This window comes from Dreissena polymorpha, chromosome 8, assembly GCF_020536995.1.
Source record: "Dreissena polymorpha isolate Duluth1 chromosome 8, UMN_Dpol_1.0, whole genome shotgun sequence".
Lineage (NCBI taxonomy): Eukaryota > Metazoa > Mollusca > Bivalvia > Myida > Dreissenidae > Dreissena > Dreissena polymorpha.
The window spans coordinates 74453831-74473563 of record NC_068362.1 but is presented as its reverse complement, the minus strand read 5'-3'; the positions used below and the strand labels follow the sequence as shown (position 1 = coordinate 74473563).

At 35.4% G+C, this 19733-nt stretch overlaps 1 protein-coding gene and 1 long non-coding RNA gene across 19 annotated transcripts in view; both read right to left on the bottom strand.

Moving 5' to 3' along the window:
- Window positions 1-2429: 2429 nt before the first annotated feature.
- LOC127842430 (uncharacterized) lies at window positions 2430-3768 on the bottom strand. Its single transcript, XR_008031621.1, has 2 exons — window positions 3700-3768; window positions 2430-3398 (listed from the first exon to the last, which is right to left on the bottom strand). It is a non-coding gene; the product is annotated as an uncharacterized LOC127842430 (long non-coding RNA).
- Window positions 3769-4584: 816 nt separating this feature from the next.
- Window positions 4585-19733, bottom strand: part of LOC127841975 (gamma-adducin-like) — an 89522-nt gene continuing 74373 nt past the window's right edge. For 7 of the 18 annotated variants that reach the window (XM_052371185.1, XM_052371190.1, XM_052371192.1 and 4 more), the window contains 5 exons: window positions 18921-19181; window positions 16255-16335; window positions 15763-15837; window positions 11531-11652; window positions 4585-9455 (listed from right to left, as the gene is read on the bottom strand). In XM_052371185.1, coding sequence (XP_052227145.1) covers window positions 9336-9455; window positions 11531-11652; window positions 15763-15837; window positions 16255-16335; window positions 18921-19181 — 659 coding nt within the window. In that variant the 3' untranslated portion in view covers window positions 4585-9335. The remainder of the gene's footprint in view (window positions 9456-11530; window positions 11653-15762; window positions 15838-16254; window positions 16336-18920; window positions 19182-19733) is intronic. The other 11 variants (XM_052371193.1, XM_052371197.1, XM_052371194.1 and 8 more) reach the window with 4 other exon arrangements.

Sequence of the window (19733 nt, the reverse complement as noted above, 5' to 3'; positions counted from 1 at the left end):
GTCTGTTTTTGATTGCTACCAGAAGTACAAGTTTGTTTTTTATTGCTACCAAAATAGTCTGTTTTTGATTGTTACCAGAAGTAATGGTATGTTTTTGATTGTTACCAGAAGTAATGGTATGTTTTTTATTGTTACCAGAAGTAATGGTATGTTTTTGATTGCTAACAGAATAGTCTGTTTTTGATTGCTACCAGGAGTAATGGTATGTTTTTTATTGATACCAGAAGTTAACTATAGTTAATATAGTCTATTTCATTATTTCTACTAGTAGTTCTAGCCTAATTTGTTTCCCTGCAAGCAGCAAATTTGTCTGCCATTACGTAGGGTACTGAGATAAAACTTTGTACTGAAATGATGGACATGTAACTGGATGGATGTTTGTCTGGGCTGGTAATTGAAGTTTCTAAGTGCTGGCTCATGATACATTTTTCACTGGATATATTAATCATGTCAAGATAGTCTTGCATTAATCGTTTCAATCTAGTTATGCATTAGTCATCTGAATCCAGTTGTGCATTTTGTCCATATGTTGTAGTTTGTGAATTTCTAAGAAATGGCCCTTTGAATTTTATTTACATAACAAAATTTGTCTGAACTTGTTCTCTCATGGTACTGGAAAAAAAGAATCCCAGGATTAATCCTTGTAGAGGATAGTAACTGTTGTGCATATCTTAGGATCCTTATCTGCAGGTTTTTAGACTCACTTAAAGCCCATCACAGTTTTTGACGTTTGCAATCACTGACTGAAATTCAATAAACTTCAGAAGGTCCGTATTTTCCACCCAATTCTTAGACTAAAGAATAGACTTAGCAAAAAAACAATAAAGTCAAGATGGTCCTTAAGCGCTCACCTGAGTTAACGTACACCAACAAAAGATTTTATCTGACATAAGGTAAAAGGTTAAAGAACAATACAAAAAATCTTAATGAACTAGGTGTCTATAGGGCATGGATGTGCACTCATTCCTCTTTCCTTTCAAAACTCCAAATTGTCAATCAAAATCTGTTTATTGCCATATTGGAATTTCAACCTCGTAAAATGACCTTGACCTTTGAGGTAATAAGACGGGTGATTCTCTCAAAATTCAGTCTCCTCGTGGTAGTCGTTTGTGGTAAGTTGTCTTTACATTGTAAATAGAATGATGGAGATGTTACAGCTTGTAAAAGCTGCTTTATAGCCCAATTGAACCATTGACCTCTAAGTGTGACCCTGACCTCTGAGGTTGGGAGACAGGTTTAAAACACACATTGTCCTCATGTTTGTATCTCAAGGTTAAGTTATCTTAAAATAGCATAGCGGATGACTATACATGTATTTCAGTCCCAAAAAACTGTTATATGGCTGACTTGGATCTTTGAAGTATGACCTTTACCTTGAAGAAGAAAGACAGGTTTAACACTAGACACATCATCTTTTGATGAACTGCATTTGTGCAAAGGTGTTTTGAAATCCATCAATATATGTTTTGGCTTTCACAGGAGTTTGCATGCTGTTTAAACAATATATATGTTAGTAATGGCTGCAGGTCAGCTGTAGGAAAATATTGCATACCAGTAGTACATCTGATCTTTTTAATACTTCAATTAAACGAAACTACAAATTTATCTAGGATCTGGCTAGTGTTTGTTGTTTTCTGGATGTTAGGATGTATCAAGATTTTTAAGGCCCAATATAAGGGTACTCAACTACTCCATTATTGTTAATAAGGGGACCAATATTGGAATACACAATTTTCTAAGAAGATAAAAGTACATGTGTCCTTGAAAATGTTCCAGATGTATTTATATAAACTGTATAAAACACGGTATTATGTGAAGTTGGAATAAGACATCAACTTGGGAATATATTGTTTTTTCAAAAGTGCATAATATGCAGTTTTATATTTTTGTATTTATTTAGTTTGACCAATTATAATTAAAACAGATACTTGCATATATACATGTAATAGCATCATTTAAATGAATTTTTCTGCAAAACTGGACTGTTTATTGATATTTTTAAAAATCCTCTTGAAATGAAACCGTGTCCATGCGGGGCAGGGACAGTTTAAAAATACAGATAAAACAAGAGTTCCGCGGTCGGAGATGACCGCATTGAAGCCGGATTTTTGATTTAAATGACAGGAAAGTACCTTAACCAAAGTTAAATCATGAAAAAATATTCACATTTAAGGTCACTGTCAATTGAAAGACTTTAAAATGACCAGTTGTTCTCTTGACCAGTGGTCATCTGTTAGTCATGGCAAAGTCCATGTCCAAGCATACGAAAGTTAAAACAACTTTTAATTTTTAACATTCAAGGTCACAGTGACCTTGACCTTCAATGACCTTAAAATGACCAATTGTCATCTACTAGTGCTGGCCAACCTTCATGTCCAGTTTGAAGACTGTAAGTCCAAGCATAAGAAAGTTATACCATGAAATAAGAATTTTAACATTTTTACATTCAAGGTCACGGTGACCTTGACCTTAAAATGACCAGTGGTCATCTACTAGTTCTGGCCAACCTTCATATCAAGTTTGAAGACTCTAGGTCTAAGCATACCAAAGTATTAACAACTTTAACATATTTACATCCAAGGTCACAGTGACCTCGACCTTCAAATGAATGACCTTGAAATGACCAGTGGTCATCTAAGTGTGCTTGCAAACCTTTACGTCAAGTTTGAGATTCTAGGTCCAAGCATACCAAAGTTACAACAATTTTAACATTTTAACATTTAAGTTCACAGTGACCTTGACCTTCAAATGAATGACATTGAAATGAATGACCTTGAAATGACCAGTGGTCATCTAAGTGTGCTTGCAAACCTTTACGTCAAGTTTGAGATTCTAGGTCCAAGCGTACCAAAGTTATAACAATTTTAACATTTTAACATTGAAGGTCACAGTGACCTTGACCTTCAAATGAATGACATTGAAATGAGCAGTGGTGATCTTCTAGTACTGGCCAACCTTTATGTCAAGTTTGAAGACTCTAGGTACAAGCATACCAAAGTTATAACATGAAATAAGAACTTTAACATTTTTACATTCAAGGTCACAGTGACCTTGACCTTCAAATGAATGACCTTGAAATGTCCAGTGGTTACTTACTAGTTCTGGCCAACCTTCATGTCAAGTTTCAAGACTAGGTCCAAGCATACCAAAGTTATAACAACTTTAACATTTTTACATTCAAGGTCACAGTGACCTTGACCTTCAAATGAATGACCTTGAAATGTCCAGTGGTTACTTACTAGTTCTGGCCAACCTTCATGTCAAGTTTCAAGACTCTAGGTCCAAGCATACCAAAGTTATAACAACTTTAACATTTTTATATTGAAGGTCACAGTGACCTTCACCTTCAAATGAATGACCTTGAAATGACCAGTGGTCATCTGTTAATCCTGGCCAACCTTCATGTTAAGTTTGAAGACTCTAGGTCCAAGCATACCAAAGTTATACCATGAAATAAGAACTTTAACATTTTTACATTCAAGGTCACAGTGACCTTGACCTTCAAATGAATGACCTTGAAATGACCAGTGGTTACTAACAAGTTATGGCCAACCTTCATGTCAAGTTTTAAGACTCTAGGTCCAAGCATACCAAAGTTATAAGAACTTTAACATTTTTTATATTGAAGGTCACAGTGACCTTGACCTTCAAATGAATGACCTTGAAATGACCAGTGGTCATCTGTTAATCCTGGCCAACCTTCATGTCAAGTTTGAAGACTCTAGGTCCAAGCATACCAAAGTTATACCATGAAATAAGAACTTTAACATTTTCGAGCACGCCGCCACCCCGCCCGCCCGCCCGCCCCCCCGCCCGCCCGACAACATCAATCTATAAGCCGAGATTTTTTCGAAAAAAATCCGGCTAATGATGAAAATACAATCACTGTTAAAGAAAAAGTCATGGAAAATTGCTTATTAAGCTTGTAGTGTAGATTTACAAATTTAATAGTATTACAAAAATAAATTCAGATCATGAAATGAATAGTTTTGTTTGAGAAAAATCACCAAAAAAATGTCCATTCCCAGTTTGATGTCTTACTCAAATTCACATAATTCAGTGTTTTAATAATAATTTATTAATTTTTTGTTAGCAAATCAATCTCCTTACAGTTTAATGAACATGTAATGTTTGTAGTGTAAATACAATTTTTCATAGAATTTAAATAAATTTAATTATATATTAAAAACATCCCATTTGCAATATTTTAATTGAAAATATCTAATATGCCGTGTTATTATGTGTTACACGTTCTATTCATTACAAAGAAACGATGGACCAATAACAGGCCTTCCACACGTTGAATTTGTAGGCATGTTCACAGGTAAACAAAAATGGCCAGCAAAGTTTGACAGATGTAAATAGAATGTTACTGCTGACTTTGCATAAATGCTTCCTAGAAACAGTTGGAAGATTAACAGCCCTCTGAGAAATCCACAATAAATTGTAAATTCATTTGACAAGATAGAAAACAATTGTAATCAATTATAAAGATTCTTTGGTTATTGGTCCTCTTTGGCTATTGAATTGCGACCATTAGACACTAAACCCTACAAGGAACAAATTGATAACAAACACACGCTATATGTTGAGAATTTGTTGTTTTATTGGACACCGCATTTACAAAGTGGCTCACTAGAAGCTTAGAGAAATGTATGTATGGCTTGTAAACACAGAAAACACAGAAGAAACAGAGCAAAATGTACAACAAAGAGAATGATCAATCTGCCTTAATCCTTATCTAGACTAGCTGGAATACATGTGACACAATATTGTTAACAGACATGTAGACTGCAGCATGTTCTCCAAAACAAGACAATACATATTTCCAATTTATTAAAGATTTTATTTGATTGCAGATTTTATTGTAGTTCTAAATTTGTTGATTTGTTTTTCATTTGGCCCTTAAAAAAGCATTTCTTGGTAAGGGTATTTGAATCAATAAGTTGAGGAACGAAGCATCTCTGCTTTCTTTACTTATACATTATAGAACACAAAAAGAAGAGTAAGTGAAAGTTTTGTTTGAAACAATATCTTATTGATACAAAGACTATACCTGTTGCCAGTTTAATTGAATACATGTACAATCTACTCAACATAAATGACATACAAATCTTAAGCAATAATTGGATACTATACATACTACTACATTGAGACTCAAAAATTATAATAAGATGCACTTCTACATTCATATACAATATTGACATAGTTTTATTATAATAAAGTTAAAGTAATAAAACTATAATGACCATAATCATAGTATCGACCATATATTCAATATCTGTTTGGGTATCCCAAATACACGATATACTGCATAATATTGATATATACGTACTGCCTATGTAGATTATGACAAATTATCGTTACATATTAATATGTATGTTACACTTTATTTTCAATATCAATTATTAAATATTTTGACTACTTAAAATTATATGACAAAAAAAACTTGGAACCCTTATGATTCATACGGCAAGATACATTCAATTAATTAACACGAACAATGCTATAAAAAGGGGAAAACATTCAACACCGACAGATTCCATTATGACTTTCAATCGGGACAGAAAAAATGTGGCAAATATAATCATAGCAACATCATATTAATTTAACATTTTAATCAAGAAAAAACATATAAATGTAAGGGCTTAATATTGCATGGTTAAAATAATGTAATTCAACAATTTAATTTCAAACGTTCATTTTCATGACCATCAATATTGAGCATTTTGGTTCATTGTCTAAGTATTGAAACTCAATGCATTATATATTAAGTTAGCTGAAACCTATTTATTTTAGCTTGATTGCATTTATTTAAAGGTTAAATGCTCTCGAGTCCATTTCCTGGGCCTATAACTTGGTGTCTTTGAGAGAGATATAAAGAACGCCTTAAATATTGAAAGTACAGTATCATGTCAACTGTTCTCCCAAATAGTGGGTCCACTACACTTACAAACTGTACAGATGATGCCCATATAGTTTCCAAAGTGTTCACAAGGAACCCCAAATCCCATTAAAAATAAAAAAGAATTATACACAAAAATAAGACAATGCGAAGATAGACACTATAAATGTACAATACCTAGACACTATGACGAAAATGTACTTGAAACATGAATATTATATTTGTGTACACATTAAAAAAGGCATTACACAGGCGGTACTTTTAATTGTTCACAATTTCTCGAAAGCATTTTCTCTCACAAACACAAGTGAATACTTCAGAGAGTGACACACAACACTCACATTTACACAGGAGAAAAACACTGTCAATTCTGCATTAATATAAAAGCCCAGATCTTTGAAGGTGTAAGACGAAAGGAACAAAACAAAAATTCCAAAGATCCTACACTTGCATGTTTTGACTAATGGAATCTTGCAACAGTTCTGTTTCCGTTTCTTAAAGAAACAAACACAAAACAAGAAAGCATTTTATGCAATACATGATTCCATAATATTAGCAATGACAAAAACAATTATTTTCATAGACAAGTTTGAAATTGACCATCCTAAGAATAAAGTTAATAAGATGAATATTACTAATGTTTCAAATAGGAACAGTTGAGTTTTTTCGTATTCAGGATCAAAATTGGAGAGGTTATTATGAGCTCCGAAATTACAACTTCATTTCTGAATGACAGTCATACTTTAAAAATGTCTTTTTAAGTTCAGTATTAATTAATGCAAGAACAATGGCAAATTCACCAAATTAAGCATTTTTGCATACATGTTCACACAAAGCAGAAAGTATATATCATTTTGCACATTTCCCTAAAAAAAGAACATTTAGTGACTTGGAACCAGTCTGGTCGACAAGTATATCATGAAACATTCATAGACAAATAACTGGACACATTTGAAATATTGTGTTTATGCTTCATCTCTTTATTTTTATGTGGAGAGTTAACCAAACAAATTGGCAAAAAGTTTTTTAAGCATTCAAATTATAATTCATTTTATTGGCATTGGGCTTTTTTCTTATAGTTCATAGAATGTAAACAAATGCAAGCTTATTCCAATATCAGGTCAATATCTTTCTAATAAATGCAACAAAGCCTGATATATGACACTGTTCTTTTCTTTCAATAATTCATCAAAATACAAAGCATCATTTAACATGAACAAAAAGCAATGTAACATCTGTTCACCGTTGAAGTGCAACAAAACAAACAAAGTTGAATACAAGCAGGACAAGAAATGGTTTGGACAGTTGTACAAACTACCGGTAGTATCTGTGCTGAATAATGTATTATTGCATAAGCTTTCTAGAAGTCCCAGGCACCATTATAAGAATACCATCCCGCATTCATCAGCAGGACCCGGAGCTAAATATTCCATTTTCTAAAGACTACAAGCTAGTGAAATAAATACATGGAAGAGCAGCAATAAAAACCAGGTGAACAATTAAAATGAGTAACAAGAGTGCCAAACTGTCACAAGATACGCCCGTTCGAAGGTTTTGGACACCATGCTCAATGCTTGAAAGTGTCCTCAAGACCTAGTTATTGACCCGGCATGACCCATATTTGAACTTGACCTAGATATCACTTAGATGTAACATCTGACTAAATTTGGTGAAGATCAGATGAAAACTACTTCAATTAAAGAGCGGACAACATGCTTAATGCTTGAAATGCACTATGTGACCTCTTTTTTGACCCGGCATGACCCATGTTCGAACTTGACCTACATATCATCTAGACACAACTTCTGACCAAATTAGGTGAAGATCAGATGAAAACTACTTCAATTAGAGAGCGGACACCATGCTAAATGCTTGAAATGCACTAAGTAACCTCGTGACCTAGTTTTTGACCCGGCATGACCCATATTTGAACTTGACCTACATATCATCTAGACACAACTTCTGACCAAATTTGGTGAAGATCGGATGAATACAATTTGAATTAGAGTCCGGACAAAGTGGCGCCGTTGAAAATGCACTAATTGACCCTATGACCTAGTTTTTGACCCGGCATGACCCATATTCGAACTTGGCCTATATATCAACTAGATGCAACTGCTGACCAAGTTTGGTGAAGATCGGATGAATACAATTTGAAATAGAGTCCGGACAAAGTGGCCCCTTTGAAAATGCACTTATTGACCCTATGACCTAGTTTTTGACCCGGCATGACCCATATTCGAACTTGGCCTAGATATCAACTAGATACAACTGCTGACCAAGTTTGGTGAAGATCGGATGAATACAATTTGAAATAGAGTCCGGACAAAGTGGCCCCTTTGAAAATGCACTTATTGACCCTATGACCTAGTTTTTGACCCGGCATGACCCATATTCGAACTTGGCCTAGATATCAACTAGATGCAACTGCTGACCAAGTTTGGTGAAGATCGGATGAATACAATTTGAATTAGAGTCCGGACAAAGTGATGCCTTCCGCCCGCCGCCCGCCGCCCGCCGCCCGCCCGCCCGCCGCCCGCCCGCCCGCCGCCAAGGGGTTTCACATAATACGTCCCGTATTTTATACGGGCGTATAAAAATCAGAAATGAGTAAAATGAATGTACATGATGAAATGATGCATCAATATTTTAGATCATTTAGATTCTGCTTAAAAAAACAAATGACATCAAGTGCATGATTTGGTGTTACCTTGGTTGTTAACTTCCACAAAGTTTCTTAACAACACAATTTTCGTAGATAAGCATCTCTGCTTTGAAAACTTCGTAAGTCACCAGCATGCAATTCTTGAATAGTAACACAGCAAACCAGATGTTTTTACATTTTTCATTTCAAATTACTGAAAGCAATAATTATATTCAAAGCTCATGCTTTAAGTACCACTTGTCTTTCATCTGAAAATCTGAAACTGATCATAAACATTGTAAGGGCAAGCCAGGTAACAAATGTTTAATATGAAATCCTATAAGGCTGAGGCTACAATATACCATACAAGGTCTTGCAATTTTAATGCACAGGAAGAGTGCTTCGGACAAACAGCTTCACACACAGGTCAACCTTTCAGTTTGAACGACAGATTATTGCAACTTTGAAGGGAAATATTTAAGAACACATTTTAATGGATGTACACAAAGCTGGTTTTCTAATAAATGTGTTATTTCAATTACTTTTGTAAAATAAATAGAAAAATCTTTTTTGAAAAATATTGGTAAATTCATTCAACCACAGCAGTAAGCTGCTGCTGTTTTGTAAACCAATCAGAAATCAGCATTTTAATCATGTGACCATTACCTCAGCTGGACTGTCCAATCACATGCAAGATAAGGTATACATATTGAATACAAATATTTAAAAAAAAACTATCACGACAATAAGATGTCTGCATTATGCATTGAACTAATACATGTGCTTTCAAATTGAACTTTCTTTGCCTTCCTTATTTTTCTTGTTTTTCGAGAACGATGGCATTCTAAATTTCTTCTTCTTTTTCTTCTCCTTTGTCGGTGATGGATGCTCCTTGGTGGGGGATCCCTAAAATTACAGACACATTGATAAATTGAACAGCCAACAAAATTACATGTATTGATATAAAACAGTCTTGCTCTGAGAAAACAGGTCATAACCAGTTACCACTTAGATATAGTTACCACTTACATACATATTTTTACGCCTGTGTAGTCCCTTAGAAAGTTAATTTAATTAAAGACCTATCGTACCAGATTTAAGTTGTAAAGGCTTCATTTCCAACCCTTAGATACTGGTGAGCAGCAAACAGCATGAAATCTGAACAGACTGCGAGTTACTCGAAGGCTGTTCTGGCTATACGCTGTTTGCACATAGCAATTTTCACTTTGCTCTGAGAAAACGGGTCTTAATTGTGCATTTAGTGTCGACCCATATTAACCTGTGATGTCCACACAGGCAAATTAGGGACTACACTGTAAGATTTTATGGAATCTACACTTAAGGCTTTAATGGACTTTTCTTGTTTGAAGGAAGTAAATTCTAAGGTAAAATTCAGTTTAAGCTGAAAATGTTGTGCCATATTAGCCTGTGAAGACTGCTCTGGCTTTTCTGCCACAAAACTTACAGCACATAAATTAAACACAAGCTTCTTGGATAGAGGCTAAAATGAAGTTTACGTCTTTGAACAAGACTTACACATTATCAAATCAAACTTGTGAATTCTCGTTAACTTAAGAATGTTGTCTTCATATTTGTGTTAATAGTTTTGCAACTTTCTAAAAATTACAAACTCATTGATAAATTGAACAGGCAACAACATTACATTTGTTAATATAAATAAAATTCATATCTTGGAATATCACTTATACATTTATATATCAAACTTCTGTAATCTAATAAGCTAAGGAATGTTGTTTTTATAGTTTTGGACCTTCTGAACAGTAGTTTGTAATGTGTACACAAATTATTTAGTTCTTATCTTTTTTTCCATATTTGGTACTTTAATTTTTGTTTGACCTAGTATTTACAGAACTGGTAAAAGCTTTCAAGCCTACGAAATAGTTTATAATCCTATCTTTATGAATACGAAAATATGGAAAATATTAAATTTCAATATATTTAACCCATTACCACTTAGATACATATTTTCACTCATTTTATTCCCTTAGAATGTTATATTTAATTTAAGACCTTAAGTTACTCACAGGCTGTTCTGGTTTTATGCTGTTTGCACATAGCCATTTTCACTTTGCTTCTGAGTGGGAAAGGGTTAATATATTCAAGTTTTCAAGGCTTCGTCTCCAAACCTTTGATACTGATGAGCAGCAAACAGCATAAAGCCTGAACAGACTGCGAGTTACTCGCAGGCTGTTCTGGTATTATGCTGGTTGCAAAAGCAATATTCACTTTGCTTCTGATGGGGGAAAGGGTCGAGTTAATGTGGCTAAGAAATTGCTGGGTCTCTTAGTGGTCACATTCCAGCTACCTATCACAGTTAAAACTGCATAAATGTATACGAAAGTATAATTTCTGTAGAGCCTTTAACCATTTACTACTGTTTTTAACATTTTACATTTTGCAGCATTCGTCGTCCCTTATAAAATTTAATGAAATTAAATACCTTTCTTACTAGATTCAAATTTAAACAGCTTAATTTACAACGCTAAGATACAGGTGAGCAACACACAGAATATAACCTGAACAGCCTGAAAGTTACTCGCTGGCTGTTCATGTTTTATGATGGTTGGATATAGCCATTCTCACTTTGTTGCTCAGCTGGAAAGAATTACACCAACTATACGTGAGCATATTTCTCAACACCATGAAGACCACAAACAAAGACCCAAAATAAACTATCCACCAATCACAGCACACAAAAACAAGTGAGCTTTGTTCTGAGAAAACTGGCTTTAATTCAAATGCCTGAAGTTTTGTACCAGATTAGCCTGTGAAGTCCACACCAGCTTATTAGGGACGAAGCTTTTATTTTATTTTTAGTTAAAAGGTAGTCTTCTCAACCAAATACGGCGGAACCTGTCGGTCATGATAAGCCCATGCTGACTGCACAGGCTTATCCGGGGACGACAGTGTTCCCACATGCATTGAGTCCAGTTGCCTCAGAACGAGACTCGAGCGCATACCTCTTTGCTGCTGCGTCCTGACTCCTCCAGTGTCTCACCGCCGCTGGCGCTGTCCGTGGAGCGGAGCGTGTCTGACTTGGCCGGAGACCGCATCTGGTCATCATCACCATTTACTGCCTTCTCTGTAACAACAAACAACTTGTGAAAGTGAGCTATCTGGTTTATGCTGCAAAAGTGCCGCATATTTATCTCATAATAAGTTGCACAAAAATCAGCCAATCATATTGGGGCAAGTCACAAAACAGCAGATAGCTACTTTGGAATATCTTCCTGAACTATTCTGCCGATCATATTGGGTGTATCTTTTGTTTATAAATTAAACAACTATTTTGAAAACAAAACATAATGCACATGCACAAATGCATGAATAAAATAAAATAGATTTTCATCACACACAGAAAATAAAATAAATGAGCAGAATACCTTTAAAAGACTAGAAATGGCGCGGCAGAGGCCGACGCGTATCCCCACGCCGAATGTTTGACCTAGGTGTGCCCCAGGGTTGGTAATGGGGCCATGCATAGCTGAGATTGACCGTATTGTCATAAGAGAAGTTCATCATCAATTAGAAGTGAATTGGTGTAGAAATGAAGAAGTTATAGTAAAAGGCAATTTTGGGTGGGTGTGACATATGTGGGCAGGGCGCCCCAGGGTTGGTAATTGTGCCATGCATAGTTGAGATTGACCGTATTGTCATAAGAGAGGTTCAGTATCAATTTGAAGTGAATCGGTGTAGAAATGAAGAAATTATAGTAAAAGGCAATTTTGGGTGGGTGTGGTCTATGTGGGCGGGGCGCCCCAGGGTTGGTAATGGGGCCATGCATAGTTGAGATTGACTGTATTGTCATAAGAGAAGTTCAATATCAATTTGAAGTGAATCGGTGTAGAAATGAAGAAATTATAGTAAAGCAATTTTGGGTGGGTGTGGTCTATGTGGGCGGGGCCCCAGGGTTGGTTATGGGGCCATGCATAGTTGAGATTGACCCTAATGTCATAAGAGAAGTTCAGTATCAATTTGAAGTGAATCCGTGTAGAAATGAAAAAATTATAGTAAATGGAATTTTTTGATGGGTGTGGCCTATGTGGGCGGGCGCCCCAGGGTTGGGATTGGGGCCATGCATAGTTGAGATTGACCCTAATGTCATAACAAAAGTTCAGTATCAATTTGAAGTGAATCCGTGTAGAAATGAAAAAATTATAGTAAATGGAAATTTTTGGTGGGTGTGGCCTATGTGGGCGGGGCGCCCCAGGGTTGGGAATGGGGCCATGCATGGTTGAGATTGACCGTATTGTCATAGGTGAGGTCCAGTATCAATTTGAAGTGAATCGGTGTAGAAATAAAGAAGTAAATGTAAAATAACCTAAAAAAATGAGTGATAATTTCTGACGCGGCCCCACCCCAACCCCTATAACTTTTGACCCAGGGGTCAGATCAAAATTCCAAATAGTGCAGGGTCGCACATATGCTCATAGCTACCATGTGTGTAAATTTCAAGGTTCTAGTGCTTTTAGTGTAGGAGGAGATAGTGGCCAGGACGGACGGACAGACGGACGGACAGACGGACGGACGGACGGACGGCGGAGATCACCACAATATCCCCACCTTTTTTTCAAAAAGCGTGGGGATAAAAAACAACAAAAACAATATAAACTTAATTTCATAGCTGTTTCAACACAAAAAGTGTGTGTTTTTCGTAATTAAAGCAACAAGCTAAATAATTGCCATGCACATCAAATAAACTGTGAAAAGGGCAAACTCACGATAGAAAAATCTAGCATATATGCACAAACAGAAAGGTAAAAACAACAAATAGATGTTCAGATAGTATAATTAATTTAATAATGTATTTTAATTTTTAATACTTAGGAACTTTAACCCTGTATGTTTCTTATGAAAATTTGTGGATTTATGGTGTTGTTAGCCAGTCAAAATTTAATAAAGATATTTTAAATAGATGGAAAGACATTTGTTTTATACAATTTAACATTTATCTCCTAGATAAAAAACAAGAGGGCCAAGATGGCCCTAGTTCGCTCACCTGAGAGGAGTCGGTTCATTCAATCTTTACCAAACGTCAAACTTGACCTAGATTTTGTCCAGACAAACATCCTGGTCAAGTTTCATCATTATTGAACCAAAACTCTGGCATATGGAATGTTTTTGTTTTTGTACGATTTGACCTGGTGACCTATATTTTGTGTTGACCCCCCCCCCTTACCAAACATCAAACTTTGCTTACAAAAATAAATATTATGACCAAGATTCATTAAATCTGAAACAAAATTGTGACCTCTAGAGTATTTACAAGGATTTTGTATAATATAATGAAAATTTGGACAATCTAAGGGCAATAATTATGGCATTAATTATGTGATATATATATAAAACCATATCTTTGTACCAAGTTTCATGATGATTGGGCAAAAAATGTGATTTCTAGAGTGTTCACGAGTCAATTTTTGAACTCTACTCTCATATCAAGGAAACAAATGTTCTGACCAAATTTCATGAAAATTGGGCCAAAAATGTGACTTCTAGAGTGTTCTCATGTTTTTACTATATACATATAGAGAAAAATGCCCCGTGTTTTTTCACCGATCTGGACCATTTTCGAACTCGTACGAGATATCAATAAAATCAATGTTTTGACCAACTTTCATGATGATTGGGCAAAAATTGTGACTTCTAGAGTGTTTACAAGGTTAATCTATAGCCAAATAAGGAAAACTGCCCCACCCCCCCGGCAGCCATGTTATTCAACTGACCAGAACCATTTTTGAACTCAACTCTCATATCAAGGAAACAAATGTTCTGACCAAATTTCATGAAAATTGGGCCAAAAATGTGACTTCTAGAGTGTTCACATGTTTTCACAATATACATATAGAGAAAAATGCCCCACCCACTGGTGGCCATGTTTTTTCACCGATCTGGACCATTTTCGAACTCGTCCGAGATATCAATAAAACCAATGTTTTGACCACCTTTCATGATGGTTGGGCAAAAATTGTGACTTCTAGAGTGTTTACAAGGTTTCTATATAGCCAAATAAGGAAAACTGCCACCCCCCCCCCCCCGGCAGCCATGTTATTCAACTGACCGGAACCATTTTTGGACTCAACTCTCATATCAAGGAAACAAATGTTCTGACCAAATTTCATGAAAATTGGGCCAAAAATGTGACTTCTAGAGTGTTTTCATGTTTTTACTATATACATATAGAGAAAAATGCCCAGTGTTTTTTCACCGATCTGGACCATTTTCGAACTCGTACGAGATATCAATAAAATCAATGTTTTGACCAACTTTCATGATGATTGGGCAAAAATTGTGACTTCTAGAGTGTTTACAAGGTTTATCTATAGCCAAATAAGGAAAACTGCCCCCCCCCCCCCCCCCGGCAGCCAGGTTATTCAACTGACCGGAACCTTTTTTTAACTCAACTCTCATATCAAGGAAACAAATGTTCTGACCAAATTTCATGAAAATTGGGCCAAAAATGTGACTTCTAGAGTGTTCTCATGTTTTCACTACATGTATATACATTTAGAGAAAAATGCCCCGCCCACTGGCGGCCATGTTTTTTCACCGATCTGGACCATTTTCAAACTCGTCCAAAATATCAATAAAACCAATGTTTTGACCAACTTTCATGATGATTGGGCAAAAATTGTGACTTCTAGAGTGTTTACAAGGTTTCTCTAAAGCCAAATAAGGAAAACTGCCCCGCCCACTGCATGGCGGCCATGTTTTTCAACGGACCGGAACCACTTTTGAACTTGACCAACATATCATTAAGGCAAATATTTTGACAAAGTTACATGAAGATTGGGCATGAAAGGTATCTTCTACAGTGTTTACAAGGTTATTCTTTTTTTCTACCTAGTGACCTAGTTTTTGACCCAGCATGACTCAGTTTCGAACTTGATCGAGATATCATTAGGACAAATGTTCTGACCAAGTTTCATGAAGATCGGACATGAAATGTTGCCTCTAGAGTGTTTACAAACCAAATGTGGACGGCGGACGGACGGACGGAATACGGACAAAGACCGGTCACAAAAGCTCACCTGAGCAATCAGGTGAGCTAAAAAATTACAATAAAATAAAATGCATTTACAAACATTATTCTATGGTGTCAATGTTGAACATTTCATGATATATTTCTTTGAAGGTTTGAAGTTTTTAATTTGTAAACTTCATATCTAATGATTCTCAACCATTGAGTTACCTTTCTTTCCCTTATTCTTAGCTTTGCGTTCGGATTTTGAGCGATCAAAGTTCTTGGCTTTCAATTCTTCAATCACTAAGTGAGAAAAACAAACAACAATATACATGCTACATGCTAGCTACAACAAGGGGTAGTGAAGCTATAACTACAAAGGTCACAGCAGAAGGATTACAATACCTAAACAATCCATGTGTTTACCACTTTATAAATTATCAGTCCTTTTTTTAATGTGTATAATATAAATAAACTATGCTGTCACAAATCTGGTCTATTTGTATATTGTTACTTAACAGATACGTTTGTTATCTGCAATCCTATATCAATACATTTATTTTCTGCATTAAACAATTAAACGCACATAAGCAGGTCAAAAAGTTTTGCCCACATTGGTTTCACAAAATGTCATATTTTAATGTGTTTAGCCAGAAATTGTATATCAAATTTAATGATGGTAACCAAACCACTCAAGTTATTTCTAGAGTGTAAACTTACGTTGAGGGGATTTAGGCGGGTATCTGGCGGACTCTGACCGTTGGAAGTTAGAGGTGGGTGTGACCGGTGAAACAGGCTGGGCTGAGAACATGCAATCAAACATGCACAGGCTATACATCACTATACAACACTTTTTACAACGATAATTAAAACAGATAAGATAAAAGGAGTCCCAGACATACACATGTAAAAGAAGCAAACTGAAAGCAAAGTGTTTAGTAAGCTTAAAAATTGCTAAAAAAAAAAGAAAAATATAAATTACACAATTAACACTATACATTAAAGTGCTTAATTAAAATGAAATTCTATAAATAAAAAGTAGATCCATTCACCATTTTTTACTCATTTTATTACCATTAAAAGTGTATCTAAATGATTAAGCTTAAATAATTACATGAACTTTATTTTATGTTCAAAGGAAAACAAGGGACAAAATTGTCACAAAACCAGGTTTTCATTGTGAAAAAAAAATCTGATAAAGGGAGAAAACTCAAACTGAACTTTTGAAATGAACAAACAAAATTAACCCCCTTTGTAAGTTTGTTTTTAAAAAAAATCTATTTTTAGTCGTGGCGACCTTGACATTGGAGATATTGACGTGATTCTTTCGTGCGACACACCGTCCCATGATGGTGAACAAATGTGCCAAATGATTTTAAAATCTCACAATGAATGACATAGTTATGGCCAGGACAAGCTCATTTATGGCCATTTTTGACCTTTGAACTCAAAGTGTGACCTTGATCTTGGAGATATCAACGTAATTATTTCGCGCGACACACCGTCCAATGATGGTGAACAAATGTGCCAAATGATTTTAAAATCTGACAATGAACGACATAGTTATGGCCCGGACAAGCTTGTTCCGCCCGCCCGCCAGCCCGCCAGCCAGCCAGCATTCGCCAATCTAATAACCAGTTTTTTCCTTCGGAAAACCTGGTTAAAAACCTGGTTTAAAACCTAGCTGGTTAAAAAGCACTCAAACAAATTATATTAGCCTATGTTTTTCCTATACTTTCTACTCCTAAACTGCTATTGTTGCTGAGGCTAAAAAAACTAAAATAATTAGCATATTTACATATAGAGTACGAAGTCCTTTTTTTTTATTACAATGTAATAGCATATAAACAAGAGGCCCATGAGGGCCTGAATCACTCTACTGCTATAAACACTGTGCAAGTTTGGAAAGAATAAGATGGAAACTGTGTACTTAATCGCGCAAACAAGGAGAATTTTCTCAAATTCAAGGGGAGATTATTGTGTACTTATTTCTTCGATACTGCTCATATTCAATAGGGTTCAAGTCCTAATTGATATAAAGATACTGTGCAAATTTGGAAACAATTGGATGAAAACTGTGGAATTAATTGCGTAAACAAGCGGGATTTCAAAATTTTTTTATATTCAAGGGGAAGTCATTCTGAACTTATTGCTTCGATATTGCTCTTTTTACAAAACTTTAAGGGTTAGAGTCCTCATTGATACAAAGAAACTGCAAATTTGCCAAGAATTGGATGAAAATTATGGACTTTATCACATACAAAAACTGAATTTTCATTTTTTTCTCAAATTCAAGGGGAGATATTTCTGGACTTATAAATCCGATATTGCTAATTTTCAATAGGTTTTGACTCATCGTTCAGATAAAGACACTGTGCAAGTTGGGAAATAATTGGATGACAACTGTGGACTTGATTGTGTAGACAAGTCTTATTTCACAATTTTCTCAAATTCAAGGGGAGATAATTCTGGACTTTTTACTCTGATGTTACCCATTTTCCATAGGGTTCGAGTCCTCATTTATATAAAGACACTGAACAAGTTTTAAAAGAATCGGATGAAAGACACTGAACAAGTTTGAAAAGAATCAGATGAAAACTGTGGACTTTATCACGTAAACAAGAAAAAGCCTAATGCACGCACGCATGCACGGACGACGGAAACCACGCCATGACATAAGCTTTTCAGGCCTTCGGCCAGTAGAGCTAAAAATAAGCTTTAAATTCTACTATCGCAAGTCAATCTTTAAATACGTCACTAGTCTTTTAACGCAGAGAACATCATTTGTACATCCGACATCTTATCCTCACCAAATTCTGTATTATGGAGTTATATACCAACTAAACATACCAATAATATTTAATGTTAATTGTAAAAAAAATAGCATGCTACTAGTATTAAATGCAAATACAATGTAATATCATTTGCACACACAACTTGTTACCCATCCCAAAGTCTGTGTAATGGATTTCTAGTTACATACCAATTATACATACTGATCATATTTAATGTAAGAGAGTATAATTTCAGACTAATTAATTCAACAGAACATCTCCAAACACTTAGCATGAACGTGATGCTTATCAAACAGTTATGTTTCTGTCCAGAAAAACTTGAGCTCATTGCAAATTTAAAAACAAGACCCATCATTGCATTTAAAAAATAAATGGGGTCTAAGGAATATCGTGAATTCAATGAGATTTAAAAAAGTAAAGACTTTCTGGACAGAAAACATTTTCATTGACAGTGGAAACCATCTAACACCAGACCAACAACAACTAAGTGATCATCAGTCCACATCAAAGAACACAAAACAAAGGAATTAGCCAATTAAATATCACCATGGCAACATGTGACTATGAACGCAAAGGGTGGCAACTACAAACCATAGTATTTGTTACTAATGAACGCTTGTGAATCCTCAACTATATCCTCAAAGGTCACTCCAGCAGTTTTGTGATTTGGAACCAAATCATCAATGCTGATGCTGCCACCTAATTGTTGTTCGGCAATAATGTCGTCTAAATTAGTTTCTCGAGACTTTCTTATTTCTGGTTTTCCAAGAATGTCATCAACATTGGTTTCTCGTGAATTTCTGTTCTGTTTGGACAATGATGACTTGGATGTGTGTTTCACTCTCCGCACAGCTAACATAAAAGGACATCATCATTGTTTTAATTCCTATCACATGGGTTAGATGGCAAATGAATCCTTGGTAGGTAACTTACCGCTACAGCTAGGTACAATATAAATGTATCATGGTCTGGACCACTTTCGTGGTCTTACAAATATGACCATGAACCAATAAACTGAATAATTGAGAGAATCTATGCAATACTTTATTATTCCTAATATGTATGTATAATTGGCAGCTGGATCTTAATTATTGAGCGGAGTCATACAAAAATGGGTCTCATGCAAAATGCTGCCAGTGTAGCTCCATACACGCCTGTGGAATCAGGAGCTTCCATAACCGCCATCATATTTAGTGAGCAGTCTGCATGGACGCCGAGCCTGGTCTGGAGCTCCACTAGCCAGATATGTAATAAAACACTTTTTTGCATGACGCGGCTTAATTATGACAGCCATAATACTTGTCAGGTTATATCATCTAAAGCTATATGCAGCATTAAATCAAAAGTACCAAAAAATAAAGCAATAATACATAAATAAAACGTGGAATATTTAAATGAAAAGCA